Below are 16,900 nucleotides of genomic sequence, written 5' to 3'. Positions count from 1 at the left end.
TCCCCTGGGAGAGAAACCCCAGACAGGACGCCTTCCAGACAAAAATTGTTTTATTTGTTTTGTAAAAAGCTTATGGTACCTGAGATCAATCAATGTGATTTCTCAATATGTTTTCGTGAAATATTGACATAACCACCTGATGATGATCCAATGATTGAAATGCGCATCGTGTAATATACTGTAAGTAAAACATGGTATCTTAAGGCTAAATATTGAGAAATCACATTGATTGATTAAGTTAAACCGATTTCTGACTGGTTTAATTTTTCATCCAAACGTTAAAATCAATCAACGGATCATCTGATTTTGTTCAAGTTAAACTGATTGGATTGGCTAGATTTTAATCGAGGTTAATAAAATCGACCCAGATTAGAGAAGTAGAAATTATTCTCTAGGTTTATGGGAGAGATAGAGCAGTCAGTAGCGGCATATCGGGTTTAAAAAGATAAAAAAACGATTTTTAAGAATTGAGGAGGAATTACAGAGGAGGCACTTGGTAATTGCCGAAATATAAAATTAGTACAGAAACTAGTTGGATTTTCCTTTCGGAACTTTCCTGAAGCTCCTTTCCCCTCTTTTTCCTATGGTTTAGTACAGGCGCTATCACGCCAAAATAGGGGAAATGAGATTCAGAAGAGGGGAAATCGCCAAAGGAAAATACGACAACTCTTTGCTTCAGAACTAATATTCATGATTATGAACCAAAATAACAGGAAAACTATGTCTGGAGGTAAAGTGAAAGAAGTGGTGAAAGAGGATTTCTAGGAAATTGAAGAAGCAGAGATAAAATAAAAACAAAATGAAACAGAAACAAAAGTTTAGTCGGTGAGTGATATTTAGAAACAACACTTGATACTAGGGGGGGGGTAACTACCACACAAAGAGGATTTCTAGGAAATTGAAGAAGCAGAGATAAAATAAAAACAAAATGAAACAGAAACAAAAGTTTAGTCGGTGAGTGATATTTGGAAACAACACTTGATACCCCTAGGGGGGGGGTAACTACCACACTAGGTGTGACTAACGTTCTATATGTAGACACCCATCATGAAACCATTCACCCTATCCAGCTAATTTATAAACAAAATACACTTATATAACCTTGGTACACTCTATGTACAATCGAGTGCGAAAGAAATGGTGCCAGATTTATTTAAGAACTTTGAACTTTCTTTAGAATCAGTTCTTTGCAAAAATCGGAAAAGGGGTTTAATAAAATTGTCCGTTTTAGGGTTACCCAAGTTCAAGAAAGCGAGAAAAAAAAAATCTTTGTGCGAAAGAAATGGTGCCAGATTTATTTAAGAACTTTGAACTTTCTTTAGAATCAGTTCTTTGCAAAAATCGGAAAAGGGGTGTAATTGTCCGTTTTAGGGGTCCCCAAGTTCAAGAAAGCGAGAAAAAAAATCTTCAAAATTACCAATTTTTTCCATTAAAAAATGATGTTATCTTGAAGAAGAAGAGAACATGAGCTTTAAGATGATACAAATATCATTTAGTAATGTTTGTAGAAGTTTACTTGATGAAAATGTGAAATGCCCCGAATTTCTGTGCACTCGAATGTGCGAAAGAAATGGTGCCAGATTTATTTAAGAACTTTGAACTTTCTTTAGAATCAGTTCTTTGCAAAAATCGGAAAAGGGGTGTAATAAAATTGTCCGTTTTAAGGTTCCCCAAGTTCAAGAAAGCGAGGAAAAAAAATCTTTAAAATTACCAATTTTTTCCATTAAAAAATGATGTTATCTTGAAGAAGAAGAAGAAGAGAACATGAGCTTTAAGATGATACAAATATCATTCAGTAATGTTTGTAGAAGTGTAGAAGTTTACTTGATGAAAATGTGAAATGCCCCGAATTTCTGTGCACTCGAATGTAAGTACATGAGACAAGCAACTACCAATATATCAACACATTTATAAAACATAGCAGGGTCCTAAATATTTACACTGACCATGCGATAAGGCATATACCACCGCGCCGTAGTAACCTGGTAATCAGGAGGTCACGGGTTCAAATCCCAGTCTAGACCTGGAATTTCTTCAATTAAGAGATAAGGACTTGGTTGTTCTTTATTTGAACAGTAAATAAAAGCGGTTTTCTTATTAGATATACGTATGGACCTAACACTGGTGGTTCAGAGAAGTCACTCTGAAAAAAAAAGTTCGATTTAGCCATAAATCTAGATGAAAAAAAAAAATTGTGTAGAACATGTCTGAAAAATGACATCAAAGTCGGACAAAACGAACAAGAGATTGAAAATAATACCCAACTTTTACGTATGGACCTAACACTGGTGGTTCAGAGAAGTCACTCTGAAAAAAAAAGTTCGATTTAGCCATAAATCTAGATGAAAAAAAAAAAAAATAAAAATATTTGTGTAGAACATTTGTCTTAACGAAATCGGATGTCTGAAAAATGACATCAAAGTCGGACAAAACGAACAAGAGATTGAAAATAATACCCAACTTTAAACCATTCCAATCTGATTTGGAACAAACAGACAAATTTGATTCGGGGAGTGAGTAAACACATAGAAATCAAATTGAGTGAGTACCTAAAACCCACTTAGTAATCAAATTGACACCATTAAACTTGTCAAATTATATCAGACCAAATCAAAACATTTTACCTATTTCCTTCTGGGTAACTTCAGAATGAGGAAAATACATTTGACTAACAAAAAAATACACCAAAAACCAAAAAAACTTTTTCGGGGGAATCGGGGTGTCTGGGAACATCGGGAGTAACTTGGAACACTCAACATGAATGCATAGGATTGTGACTATGGTATGAGATCACATGACTCGGGAACAGGGATTCAATTGCATAAAGGTAGAGAACTTCATAATGATAATGTCACACAACCTGAGTTCAAACTTTGATTAAAAGTAGTGACTAGGGTTTGGCCAGGTTGTAGATGAATCAGACGAGACTTCATTAGCTGCTGGTGAAGCGTAGAGCCTGAAATACAAATAGAATAGGACACAATTAGAATTAGATCTTTTTTGTATAAACCACGAGCGGTGTTTGAACGAAAAGATCTCATCACTTGATAGAATAGGACACAATTAGAATTAGATCTTTTTTGTATAAACCACGAGCGGTGTTTGAACGAAAAGATCTCATCACTTGATTTTTTTTTCCACTGAATAACTCTGCCAATTTTTTTAGTGACAGAGATATTCAGTGACAAGCTACCTGCCTACTAACAATACCCTCACCATATTCAGTGACAAGCTAGCTACCTACTAACAATACCCTCACCATATTCAGTGACAAGCTACCTGTCTACTAACAATACCCTCACCATATTCAGTGACAAGCTACCTGCCTACTAACAATACCCTCACCCAGCCTGAGTAGAGCATCGGGTTACCAACCACACACATCACTACAGGCTATTTATAAATTCATTTTCATCATAACAATGAAAAAGCTATTTAGGTAGCAAAATCTATGGAAACACGAGTACAGTGTGACTACTATGTAGGTCGAGTGTATGATTTCAGCCCGGAGCGAACTTTATTCTAAACTGATAGGTCCGTTCTCGGAACGGCTGCTTTTCTCCTATCCTGTCCTCCTACTCTCTTGGAATGGAGCAGTTGCAAATGGGTAAAAATTATGAATAAATGGTCGATTCCTATGTAAAAAGTTGGGAAAAATACAAATCTGAGGTCAAAACTCTGAAAAAATAACTGTAAAAGGTCGAAAACTCAATTTATATTTTCCGTTCTAATGAAAGAGTTCAAATATGTGTGACGTCAGACTTTACGCAGTTGTTTTTTTCGTCCGCTAGGTAGCGCCAGTTTGCAAGCAGGCTTGCGGAGGAGCAGAAAGAAATGCGCACAAACACATTAATGTGTTGCCTGCAAAGGAGCTTTGCTCGGAACATTTGATGTGACGTCATCGCCTACGGGAGCGTATGCCGTGACGTCAAAGTTTACAATTTACCGGTATTTTTTTAATCGATTTATCTCGGGATCTAGAAGTCCAAAAAAAAAGCTATTTGGGTAGCAAAATCTATGGAAACAATAGAGTACTATGTAGGTCGAGTGTATGATTTCAGCCCGGAGCGAACTTTATCCGAAACTGATAGGTCCGTTCTCGGAACGGCTGCTTTTCTCCTATCCTGTCCTCCTACTCTCTTTGAATTCGGAACGATAAGACCTCCGCTGTCCAAAAAAAAAAGAAAAATTCCGTTGGTCCTCATTTTTCCTGCTCTATGACTTCGAAACATCACCCAAGTAAGCGCAACTGATCTATTCGGAACGATAAGACCTCCGCTGTTAGTTGTTACAATTCCCTCTATCAAAACTGCACTGCAAGAAAGAAAAAATCAATTTTTTGGCGGATAGTCGGATACTGACCTATAATATTACGAGTGTTGATTTGTATTGCTGTCTCCATGGATGGTCAAATATTCCATACGTCCCTTCTTCATAGGGGGCTCCTCTTCCTCCACCACCAACTCCTCCTCACCTGAACAACACAAAACAAAACATTAATACAACACCAATAATAATAACAAATAACTATGCTATCAAGCCAAAGATCACTCCAACACTAGTATTGACCTTTGTTAAAGTCTGAACATCATTCCAATATCTTCTATGAAATAATAAACACCAAATAACCTAATTCAAATACAGTATGTAGGTTGTGACGTCATCACTTATACATGCTTACCTATCTCCATAATGATCTCCTCATGTTCTTCTACACCAGGATGTGACGTCATCACCTCTGTACCAAACTCATCTACAGAGAACTCATGGTGTTGCATATTCTCGTCTGTGCTACTGTTAGCTCCTGGTCCCCCATTCTCTATCACCGTCTCTTCATACACAGTTTCCTCTTCAGTATGTTGCGTACTTGGGTCCTCTTCCACTAAACCTCCTCCTCCTCCTGTCTCGTAACTGTGATGTTTGGGTGACAACAGTCCTGCAACAAATAATACACCACCTGAGTCAAACGACGAAATTCAATTAATTCAAATCAACCCACTGAAATCAATTAGCCTTTTTTGCAGTTGATAGATGATAAATAATTAATTGATTTAATCATCAAATATTTATGTCCAGTTTTACGTCAAGACTAAACTTAAGGAATCACTCTAGCAGTATAGTTGGTCTCTAAGGCATTGAAAGAAAAATTAGAGTAATAAATTGAAAGGTTCCATTGAAGAAGGAGCGTTGCAGTTGATAGATGATAAATAATTAATTAATTTAATCATCAAATATTTATGTCCAGTTTTACGTCAAGACTAAACTTAAGGAATCACTCTAGCAGTCTAGTTGGGCTCTAAGGCATTGAAAGAGCAATAAATTGAAAGGTTCCACTGAAGAAGGAGCATAATATTCCCAGTGACTTACCATTGTTCATATGAGAGGATTGAGTTATCACATCGGATATATTCTCAATGATGATATTGGATTGTGATCCCAGTGACTTACCATTGTTCATATGAGAGGATTGAGTTATCACATCGGATATATTCTCAATGATGATATTGGATTGGGAGCATAATATTCCCAGTGACTTACCATTGTTCATATGAGAGGATTGAGTTATCACATCGGATATATTCTCAATGATGATATTGGATGATGATGTTGATGATTCTACTATTTCTTCTTTGATTATTTGATGGTGGTGAGGTTGAGATTGAGAGTCTATGATTTCTTCTTCCAAATCATCTTCCTGGTATTGTTTGTACGTTGTGGTGCTGTAGGAACCACTGAAACAAAATACATCATCAATAATATTCAATAACCTGGCTATCACACATGGAAGTCAAAACTAACTTGGGAAAAACAAATTAATATGGAAGTCAAAACTAACTCGGGAAAAATAAATTTGCGTAAAACTGTTTTTCATTAAAAATAAATTTAAACACTAGGCTTTCTTTGAAGCAGTTTTCAATTCCTAGTAGCACGGTCAATCTTTCTTGACTTGGCAGTGCACTTCATTAAGTGAAAAACTAAACACAATAAATGACAGTTCTTAAGCACCAGGGGCCCCAATTTCAATTCCTGGAAGAGTCACAGTTTTTTCGACTCTGTAGTTGGAATAATGAGTGCACTCAGCCTCGTGAGGACAATTGAGTAGCTACTTTAATCGAGTACCAACCAGTGGTGATATTCTTCTTCTTCTTCTTCTTCCTAGACTTTTCCTCCTTAAGTAAATAGGGTAAGCGTTTCTTATCAGTCCCTTCCAGGCAGCCCTATTGTAAATCTTATGCCCTGATAAATTTTTCTCAAAAATTAATATTGGATATAGTTCCTGGTATTGTTTGTACGTTGTGGTGCTGTAGGAACCACTGAAACAAAATACATCATCAATAATATTCAATAACTTGGCTATCACACATGGAAGTCAAAACTAACTTGGGAAAAACAAATTTGGAAGTCAAAACTAACTCGGGAAAAATAAATTTGCGTAAAACTGTTTTTCATTAAAAATAAATTAAAACACTAGGCTTTCTTTGAAGCAGTTTTCAATTCCTAGTAGCACGGTCAATCTTTCTTGACTTGGCAGTGCACTTCATTAAGTGAAAAACTAAACACAATAAATGACAGTTATTAAGCACCAGGGGCCCCAATTTCAATTCCTGGGAGAGTCACAGTTTTTTCGGCTCTGTAGTTGGAATAATGAGTGCACTCAGCCTCGTGAGGACAATTGAGTAGCTACTTTAATCGAGTTCTTCTTCCTAGACTTTTCCTACTTAAATAGGGTAGGCGTTTCTTATCAATCACTCCCTTCCAGGCAGCCCTATTGTAAATCTTATGCCCTGATAAATTTTTCTCAAAAATTTTGGAAGTCAAAACTAACTCGGGAAAAATAAATTTGCGTAAAACTGTTTTTCATTAAAAATAAATTAAAACACTAGGCTTTCTTTGAAACATTTTTCAATTCCTAGTAGCACGGTCAATCTTTCTTGACTTGGCGGTACACTTAATTAAGTGAAAAACTAAACACAATAAATGACAGTTCTTAAGCACCAGGGGCCCCAATTTCAATTCCTGGGAGAGTCACAGTTTTTTCGGCTCTGTAGCTCTGTAGTTGGAATAATGAGCGCACTCAGCCTCGTGAGGACAATTGAGTAGCTACTTTAATCGAGTACCGACCAGTGGTGATATTCTTCTTCTTCCTAGACTTTTCCTACTTAAGTAAATAGGGTAGGCGTTTCCTATCAGTCCCTTCCAGGCAGCCCTATTGTAAACCTTATGCCCTGATAATTTTTTCTCAAAAATCAATATTGGATATAAAATACTCACGAGTAGTTGCTAAACACAGGTTGTACTATTACAGGGGCCTGGTTACTCAGACTAGTGGAACTTATCAACTCCTCTTCTTCTTCATCATGATAATCACTGGTAGACACTATGTATGTATTCTCATCTGTACTCGAGGTCAGACCTCTCCCATTAGTAGTGACTTCATAGGGGGCTCCTCTTCCTCCACCACCAACTCCTCCTCACCTGAACAACACAAAACAAAACATTAATACAACACCAATAATAATAATAACTATGCTATCAAGCCAAACATCACTCCAACACTAGTATTGACCTTTGTTAAAGTCCGAACATCATTCCAATATCTTCTATCAAATAATAAACACCAAATAACCCAAACAGAACCTGCGACCTCCTGATTACCAGGCGACCACTGAGGTAGTGTCTAAGTAGGTATAGTTTACCTGCCAGCCCTTGTCTGCGGTTCTATAGTAGGGATAGTTCTTGGTAATGAAGGAGTAGATGCCACTCAATGTGAGTTGCTTATCATGGGCCGAGGCTACAGCTTGTACGATGAGCTGAGCGTATGAGTAGGGGGGCTTGGAGTCATCCTGAGATATGGACAAGGACATCTGAAAGTAGCACAGCATGAGGGAGAGACGCGTGGCAACACTGTACCATACTAGAGACCATGGCAACACTGTACCATATCAGAGACCATGGCAACACTGTACCATACTAGATACAATGGCAACACTGTACCATACCAGAGATATCCTCTACAGAGAGGATTGAAGGACTGTATGTACAGAATTTGATTTAGGTTACAATTGTCACGGGAAACAAATTACATCTGAAATATTAAACACAACGAGTTTCAAATTAGTTGAGGATGATGAAATTCATTTTCATCATAACAATGAAAAAGCTATTAGGAGTAGATGCCACTCAATGTGAGTTGCTTATCATGGGCCGAGGCTACAGCTTGTACGATGAGCTGAGCGTATGAGTAGGGGGGCTTCGAGTCATCCTGAGATATGGACAGGGACATCTGAAATCAAATTGTAGTAATTATAAAAGCTATTTGGGTAGCAAAATCTATGGAAACAATAGAGTACTATGTAGGTCGAGTGTATGATTTCAGCCCGGAGCGAACTTTATCCTAAACTGATAGGTCCGATCTCGGAAGGCTGCTTTTCTCCTATCCTGTCCTCCTACTCTCTTGGAATTCGGAACGATAAGACCTCCGCTGCGACATCTGAAATCAAATTGTAGTAATTACCTATGTGTATGTGAACTATGGGACCCAGAGGGCACAATCAGGCCCAATGTACAGAGCTCCGTGACCGAGTGGATATCACACGAGGCTTTCACACCGGAGGTCCGGGGTTCGAACTTTTTTCGGCCCTATGCTTGGATTGCGTGGTGCACTCAGCCTTGTGAGGACAATTGAGTAACTACTTCCATCGAGTAGCGACCAGTGGCGGCTGTGTATGTGAACTATGGGACCCAGAGGGCACAATCAGGCCCAATGTACAGAGCTCTGTGACCGAGTGGATATCACACGAGGCTTTCAAACCGGAGGTCCGGGCTTCGAACTTTTTTCGGCCCTATGCTTGGATTGCGTGGTGCACTCAGCCTTGTGAGGACAATTGAGTAACTACTTCAATCGAGTAGCGACCAGTGGCGGCATTACAAGTGTAAAAGATTATTGAAATATGGAAATTGATTACAAAGGAAGCACTTGCTTTCGGCCCTATGCTTGGATTGCGTGGTGCACTCAGCCTTGTGAGGACAATTGAGTAACTACTTCAATCGAGTAGCGACCAGTGGCGGTATTACAAGTGTAAAAGATTATTGAAATATGGAAATTGATTACAAAGGAAGCACTTAGTACATTATGTTAGTAATGCTGTGATATTCACAAAAGTTGTGGAAAGGCTCACAAATAAATTCAAGATTAGATTTTGATTTTTTCCCCCCCTTACCTTTGGTGGACTGTAGGGACTGGTAATAATGGAGTCGACAGCCTGGTGTAGCTGGGACTGAGAGGGGCCATTAGAGGAGCGGTAAGATTTGGTGACGGGGGCAGGGGGAGGGCTCAGTATGGAGCCGTTGTGAGAGGAGTCAGGACTCTCGTCATTTGCTATCAGGAATTCTTGTCTGATGAGAAAACAAAATACAAAGCATGATTAGAACTCAAAACTGATTCAACAAATAACTATGCACTCAAACTTCGGTTTTCACGAAAATTCAGTTGTACAAGTAGGTATTATAGGTACAAAAGAAAAACATTTAAAAACACCACTTACAAACAAGACCATGATGATAATTCTGTGAAGAAAATAAATCGAAATGAAAAGTGGGAATTTGCCATCTCCATCCTTAAGAAAATACTTTCCTGCATGTACTATAAGATAAGGACTATAAGTAACACCACTTACAAACAAGACCATGATGATAATTCTGTGAAGAAAATAAATCGAAATGAAAAGTGGGAATTTGCCATCTCAATCCTTACTTAAGAAAATACTTGCCTCAAGACCATGATGATAATTCTGTGAAGAAAATAAATCGAAATGAAAAGTGGGAATTTGCCATCTCAATCCTTAAGAAAATACTTTCCCAAGACCATGATGATAATTCTGTGAAGAAAATAAATCGAAATGAAAAGTGGGAATTTGCCATCTCAATCCTTAAGAAAATACTTTCCTGCATGTACTATAAGATAAGGACGATAAGGAGATAAGGAAGATAAGGAGCAACTATAAGATAAGGAATGTAAAAATCAATTTAAAATACAGTGTTGCCTTACCTGTTCTCATCGTGAGAGGTGACTACAGTAACATGATTGACAACATTGGTATGAGCTGCAGCATAGTGTGCAGCCATGTGGAGGTCTGCACTCACATTGCGTCGGTTGTGCAGACCTCGCGGACTTGTAGGACAAGAGTTTGCAGCACTGGGGAGATAAAACAGAGAGGAAGAATGTTAGAAAGGAGGGGCTCATGTTATCTCATAATATGTGAGACTTGAGAGTATGGCCACAGTAAAATGTCTTGGGTGGAAATTTAGTTAAATTTTTGCTCCTGCAAAAGATTCTCCAGGGCAAAGTCCATGGGGTAAGAGGCCCAGGCAGAAGAAGAATCTCATTGCTGAAAACTTTTTTTTTTTAAGCAATAATTCCCCCTGGATACTGGCTGAAACACCAATCCAACTGTTCCGGGCAGCCGCCAACAAAGTAATAATAGCCAACATCCAAACCGGGTAACACTGCAAGAAGAAGACCACTGGTGGCATTACCAAAATAATGACAAGTAGATGAGAATAATAGTACATGAGGGACTTGTTAAATTAAATTTTAAATAAATAGGATAAAAAATGCATTAAAGTCTAATTTTATAATAAGTATATGTCTCACCTGATAGTGCCGGTAGGTGATGGGAAGGGACTGCTACTGATCTCTGTATGAGGATGGTCCGGTATATTAATCCTCAGTGGAGGTAGCAGAGAGGATGTGGCCGGGTTCCCCATCACTCCTACACCACTGGAACTCACTGACTGACCTGTAGGAGCCGGGTCTGACTCGTTCACCAGAGATTGAAACTGGAGACGAATATTCGTACTCGGGAAGCGAAGGGTACACCTGAAACCAGAGGAACACATGTATTAAACCCATCTATATATCTGCCAGCCTAGTTAGCTTGCTTGGTAGCGCGTCTGCCTTGTAAGTGCTAGACCGCGGATTCGATTTCGGCCGGGGGCGAATTTTATCCTGATGGGAAAATGTTCGTTCTCGGAACGGTTGGCTTTCGCTCTACGATTTCGGCACGATAAGATCGTAGCAGTTGGAGTTCCCTCTGTCAAAACTCTTTAAAAAAAAAATCAATAAAAATAGATACTTTTTTCAAAGAGGTTTGATAGAGGGAACTGTAAAGGTGTGTCCAAACATAGTCGACCGGCCGTTGCGTCGCGTTGATCAAGGATTTGAATCTACATACATATGTTGTCGAGGTAGTGTAGATGTGTCAGTCAGGGTCTGACTCGTTCACCAGAGATTGAAACTGGAGACGAATATTCGTACTCGGGAAGCGAAGGGTACACCTGAAACCAGAGGAACACAAACCCATCTATATATCTGCCAGCCTAGTTAGCTTGGTTGGTAGCGCGTCTGCCTTGTAAGGGCTAGACCACGGATTCGATTTCGGCCGGGGGCGAATTTTATCCTGATGGGAAAATGTTCGTTCTCGGAACGGTTGGCTTTCGCTCTACGATTTCGGCACGATAAGATCGTAGCAGTTGGAGTTCCCTGCACGGAAGCAAGGTACTATTCAATACAAGTATAGTACTCACCTAGATGATAGACCGAATGGTGCACGGAAGCAAGGTACTATTCAATCTTATATTATAAGAATAAGATCCATTCACTCAGAGGTTTGATAGAGGGAACTGTAAAGGTGTGTCCAAACATAGTCGACCGGCCGTTGCGTCGCGTTGATCAAGGATTTGAATCTACATATGTTGTCGAGGTAGTGTAGATGTGCCAGTCGAGGTCAATCCAGTTCCGAATATCGATCGACGGCCGTCGACTATGTGTGGCACCTTGACTGCTAAGGTCTTTTCCTAGGAGAAAAACGAGAACAAACCTTTCTGAAAAACGAGAATTTCTTCTGTTCATGATAAAATCCGCCCCGGGAATCGAACCCACAACCTGGCGCTTACAAGGCAGACGAGCCACGAAGCAAGCTAACTAGGCTGGCAGACATTTACTTTGGTCTCATATAGTCTATACTAATCTTGGAATCAGGTAGGTACATATGTAATTTATAGTCTAGGCGCACGGTAGTGCGCCAGGTCAAGTTCCGGCCTCAGCACGCCAGTGTGTATATTACACGAAACATTTCGAGCCATTTTTATCCCTATCATAACTCCGGTAATTTTGCACGTTTTGTTACGAAATTTTGACCATATGTTAAGCTATACTTGCTTATTATGCCTGCGAAATTCCGAAGTTTTAGTCTTAAAGGAAGGGGTAGAAAAGGGGCCTAGAAAATCGCTTATTTTAAGACTGACTCACTCACTCATCAAAATTATTAAGCACTTCCCGATGTTGAAATTTGGCAGGATGGTAGGTCTTGATGAGTAAGTAAAGGGAAAAATCTGAAATTGGGCAAAAGTTGCTATGGGCTCTGCCCACAGGCGCATTTAACACGGGGAACACACTTTGAGCCCAGCAAAACTTTTCCTGCGTTTATTATTTCAGATTTTTTTCAAGGATGCGACACGAAACTTTTGGTTAAGATCGGTGCAACGGTTGACGGCATGTTACCGCTTTTTTGGCTGTTTTCGGTGTAATTTAACAATATATCGGGAACGGTATGAGATAGAGACTTGAAATTTAATTTGGTATGTAGTTCACAAATGTGACAAGGATGCAACTCAAAACGTTTAGTTGAGATAGTTGCTGCGGTTGACGGTATTTTGACCGCTTTTTGGGTAAGGGGGTTTTCCCTTCATCTTTTATGTCTATTTTAGTGTGTTTTATCATTTCATTGCCGCGCTGTTTTGGAATCTCTGTGTCGTAGCATCCGTTAGTATGTCCTTCATAAGATTTGAGAGGCTATTTTTCGAATTCATGGTTGTTCGATCGCCAACATTCAGAACGGATAAGCACGTGAAATGGGTATTAGGTCAACTTTAAAAATTGCCGCCGGGACAGCTATCTCACGTCGTCCGAGCTCATCTCAGCCCTGTTCATAAACACACCCTGAAATTTAATTTGGTATGTAGTTCACAAATGTGACAAGGATGCAACTCAAAACGTTTAGTTGAGATAGTTGCTGCGGTTGACGGTATTTTGACCGCTTTTTGGCGGTTTTTGACCGTTTAATGGCGGTTTTTAGCTATATCTACTAAACGGTTAGAGATATTGTAAAAGTTTGGCTATAAGTTCGGCCATGCCTTTTCCACAAGTTTGGCCATGCCTCGGGATGAACTAGCAGGATTCCGGAGCGAAGCGACGGAATTCAGCTAGTACAAGTATAGTACTCACCTAGATGATAGACCGAATGGTGCACGGAAGCAAGGTACTATTCAATACAAGTATAGTACTCACCTAGATGATAGACCGAATGGTGCACGGAAGCAAGGTACTATTCAATACAAAAGTATAGTACTCACCTAGATGATAGACCGAATGGTGCACGGAAGCAAGGTACTATTCAATACAAGTATAGTACTCACCTAGTATCATGACCGAATGGTGCACGGAAGCAAGGTACTATTCAATACAAGTATAGTACTCACCTAGATGATAGACCGAATGGTGCACGGAAGCAAGGTACACCTCGCTGTCTTCGCCTCCTGAAGGCTTGCTCTATAAGTTTATGTTCTGACCCCGGGTCTATACGCCAGAATGATCCCTTGCCGGGTTCCTCCTGAGACCTGGGCACCTTGATGAAGTATCGGTTCAGCGATAAATTGTGACGTATCGAGTTCTGAAAAACAAAGGAAAAAGGTGATTGAAGAGGGGAAACGCCAGGCTAGTTATCTTAGAGGGTAGATTCGTAGAAGCTTAACCCATCCTTTAAGGCTGTTTGCCACTACACTTAAGCCTTGGCGTGGGCTTTTAGCGTAAATCTTGAAAGGTAGCGCGCCTGCCTTGTGAGAGATGGGTCGCGTGTTCGATTCCCGCCCGGGTCGGTGTTTTACCTAAACAGAACCAAAACAAAGGAAAAAGGTGATTGAAGAGGGGAAACGCCAGGCTAGTTATCTTAGAGGGTAGATTCGTAGAAGCTTAACCCATCCTTTAGGGCTGTTTGCCACTACACTTAAGCCTTGGAGTGGGCTTTTAGCGTAAATCTTGAAAGGTAGCGCCCCTGCCTTGTGAGAGATGGGTCGCGTGTTCGATTCCCGCCCGGGTCGGTCTTTTACCTAAACAGAAATCCTTTGAACTTCAACATAGAACAAAAGTAAGTAGGTACTTAAATTACTGAAATGTGTTAAATTGTGTGAATCAGGTACATATTGTGTGTATACAAAAATAATTCCAACTTTGATAATTGTAATTACCTAATTGGAGCAAAATGAGAGTTGTAGTGACAAACATGTGAAAATTATTTTGTGTGTAAATACCAAAGCATCATCACATGATTGTAAGGAGCTGATGCAAATAAAAACATTGTGAGCCTCAGACAAAATTATCATCTCGAGGTGTGTTGATTACAGAACATGTTGAGCCTTTATAACTCCACAATTAATTAGAATTAGACATTTGATACCCAGTGTACAATGTAATGCAATGAAATACTTCAAATCAATTCCACATTACATGCATGGAGAAGGGAACAAAATCAAAGCAAGTCATCAGCTAAAATATACCTAACCTCAAGGTTATTGGAAAAAATAAGCAAGGTTAGAATTCAATATGTCTGTAAGGCATGAAATTGTTTTACTGCCATGCAATAAGATCTTTTAAAAATACATGAAAAAGGTAGAAAAGTGATAGGAGATAAAATAAATAAGAAGAAAATATTTAGTACAAATATTTAGATAATGTATGGGTATGTTCGCCTAGAGGGGTCATTTGTATTGAGCCTGTGTTCTAGCCCATGCAAAGTTGGTAAACAAGGCAGAGTTCTATTTTCAAAACAAACAAAACAAGTTCATCTTCCTCAGGACTTTTCTACAGGAAATAATCATTTTATAGGTCGTTATGGCGTTGGAAAAGATAATAGAAGATATCTAGAAGAGAATGAGCAGGATTAGTACTCACGATTTCGGCAACTGAAGTGCTGGTGCACCTTTTCTTTGGAACACGCCGTCCACAAATACTCCATTTTTTCCGTTGCATGTCATGAAAAAGTTTGGGTGTTCGAAGAAAATTTCAATGTGCCGTCTTGATATAAAACTTGAAAGTCCCATATTAACATCGACATCCCCCCTAGAACTATTTCGGCCGATGGTAATACGTTTTTGTCGCACCATGTATTCGAACTCGCGACCTTGTAGTTTGGCGATAGCGGTCCCTGACTTCCATTGTATTTTAGATGGACTTGGCGATGTGGATTTCAGAGCTAATAATGCCCAAGCGTCACTCTCGTTCGATCCTGAGTGAACAGACATCACTTGAATCGAAACCTACCCAATAATTTGGGCTTTTGTCGATTGAAATTTCACTCAAAAATGAAAAACAAAACGGGCCTCGAACTTCTCTTGACTTGATAGAAAATCAAAACAAAAACACACACAGGCAGGCACTCAAATGGATTGTTTACCCACAATCCAAACGTAGGTGGGGGGAGGGGTGAAGAGGGGGGGTGCATGTGACGTAATCCTGCGCATACTGCATCAGAAAATGGAAAACCCTTGCGCATTTTTCTCTGACATCAAAACTGGGAATCGACCAATCAAAAGAGATCATCAAAAAAATAAACCAAGTTCATTGGACGGTCACCATTGGTTGATCCACGACCAATCAAAAGAGATCATCAAAAAAATAAACCAAGTTCATTGGACGGTCACCATTGGTTGATCCGCTGGTTACATGTTAAATAAATGGACTCTTTACATACTCTAATAATGTACAACTTTATTTACATACACTTTAAGTCAAGCAAATTTTACTAATGACAAAATAAAACATGATATCTTAAATACATACTCTAATAATGTACAACTTTATTTACATACACTTTAAGTCAAGCAAATTTTACAAATGACAAAATAAAACATGATATCTTAAATGAATATCTAAAATCTAAGCACATTGTTTATTCATTTCAGTTCATCCCATTAGTTTAGGAAGCAAATGGTCAATATGAAACTGACGCAACCTAATTAAATTTACCCCCCACTCGGATTACCATGATGATATTTTTTAATGTTGTATATATTTTTTATTATTATCATTATTTTCTTGAAGAGGTTTGACAGAGGGAACTGTAACTGTTATGGTCCCATCGTCCCGAGACAGGATAGGAGAAAGCCAGCCGTTCCGAGAACGAACATTATCCCATCAGGATAAAATCCGCCCTGGGCGGGAATAGAACCCGCGGCCTAGCGCTTACAAGGCAGACGCACTACCAACTAAACTAACTAACTAGGCTGGCAATGTTGTAAATAAAAGGGCTCTTAACATAGACTTTGTTTTTTTTTTTTTTTAGAGGGGAAAAAAATTTCCAAGGAAACGCTTAACCTGGAACACAATAGACAAGAAGTCCAAGCCCGAGAACATGCCTCATGGAGTACATATAGTACACCAGGACACGCGCTATCAGACCTGCACCTCCCGCCTAGGAGTCCAGGAGTGTGGGATTTAGTTTGTATCTAGAGCAGTGACGCTCTTGGTTAAGAAAACTGACCCACTAAAACTTAACCCCTCGCAAATGGTAAATACTCCACTCTGGGAACTGCAATAAACTCCAGAGAGGTTACCTAGTACGGAAGAGTGAAGCTCAACTGTACTAATTTCAGTTTGTTACTTTTGTTATATCATTATTTATTGAGGATTAGGGAGATGAATCCCTTCAAATTTCTATCAGTTTTGAATTTTTTCATATTATATCCACCACTGAGGTATAAGTTATAATGAGTATTATAGTTATACCTCCGTGGGTGATTGCAGTTCATCTCACAGACATCTCTAGCATACAGATATACATATAGT

General features: G+C 39.2%; 1 protein-coding gene across 1 annotated transcript; it reads right to left on the bottom strand.

The window, feature by feature from the left end:
- Positions 1 to 4,362: 4,362 nt before the first annotated feature.
- LOC103504856 lies at positions 4,363 to 15,501 on the bottom strand. The gene is made up of 10 exons (XM_026820287.1): positions 15,008 to 15,501; positions 10,655 to 10,879; positions 10,049 to 10,195; positions 9,222 to 9,396; positions 8,175 to 8,284; positions 7,706 to 7,755; positions 7,273 to 7,471; positions 5,539 to 5,732; positions 4,682 to 4,936; positions 4,363 to 4,474 (listed from the first exon to the last, which is right to left on the bottom strand). The coding sequence occupies exons 1-10, from the start codon at positions 15,355 to 15,357 to the stop codon at positions 4,371 to 4,373; spliced, it is 1,809 nt and encodes a 602-aa protein (XP_026676088.1). The 5' UTR covers positions 15,358 to 15,501; the 3' UTR covers positions 4,363 to 4,370.
- Between the last annotated feature and the right edge of the window lie 1,399 nt (positions 15,502 to 16,900).

This window comes from Diaphorina citri, unplaced genomic scaffold, assembly GCF_000475195.1.
Source record: "Diaphorina citri unplaced genomic scaffold, Diaci psyllid genome assembly version 1.1 scaffold135, whole genome shotgun sequence".
Taxonomy (NCBI): Eukaryota; Metazoa; Arthropoda; class Insecta; order Hemiptera; family Psyllidae; genus Diaphorina; species Diaphorina citri.
Note: the sequence above shows the minus strand (reverse complement) of the source record. Positions and strands in the feature narration are given on the sequence as shown.

Bases quoted from the DNA above. Each gene is read 5' to 3' on its own strand.
- LOC103504856 (XM_026820287.1), bottom strand. From the start codon at position 15,357: ATGTCTGTTCACTCAGGATCGAACGAGAGTGACGCTTGGGCATTATTA. The intron at 10,196-10,654 runs GTGAGACATATA...TTATCTCCCCAG, and splicing joins TCACCTACCGGCACTATCAG to TGCTGCAAACTCTTGTCCTA. The intron at 5,733-7,272 runs GTGAGTATTTTA...ATTTTGTTTCAG, and splicing joins CCTGTGTTTAGCAACTACTC to TGGTTCCTACAGCACCACAA.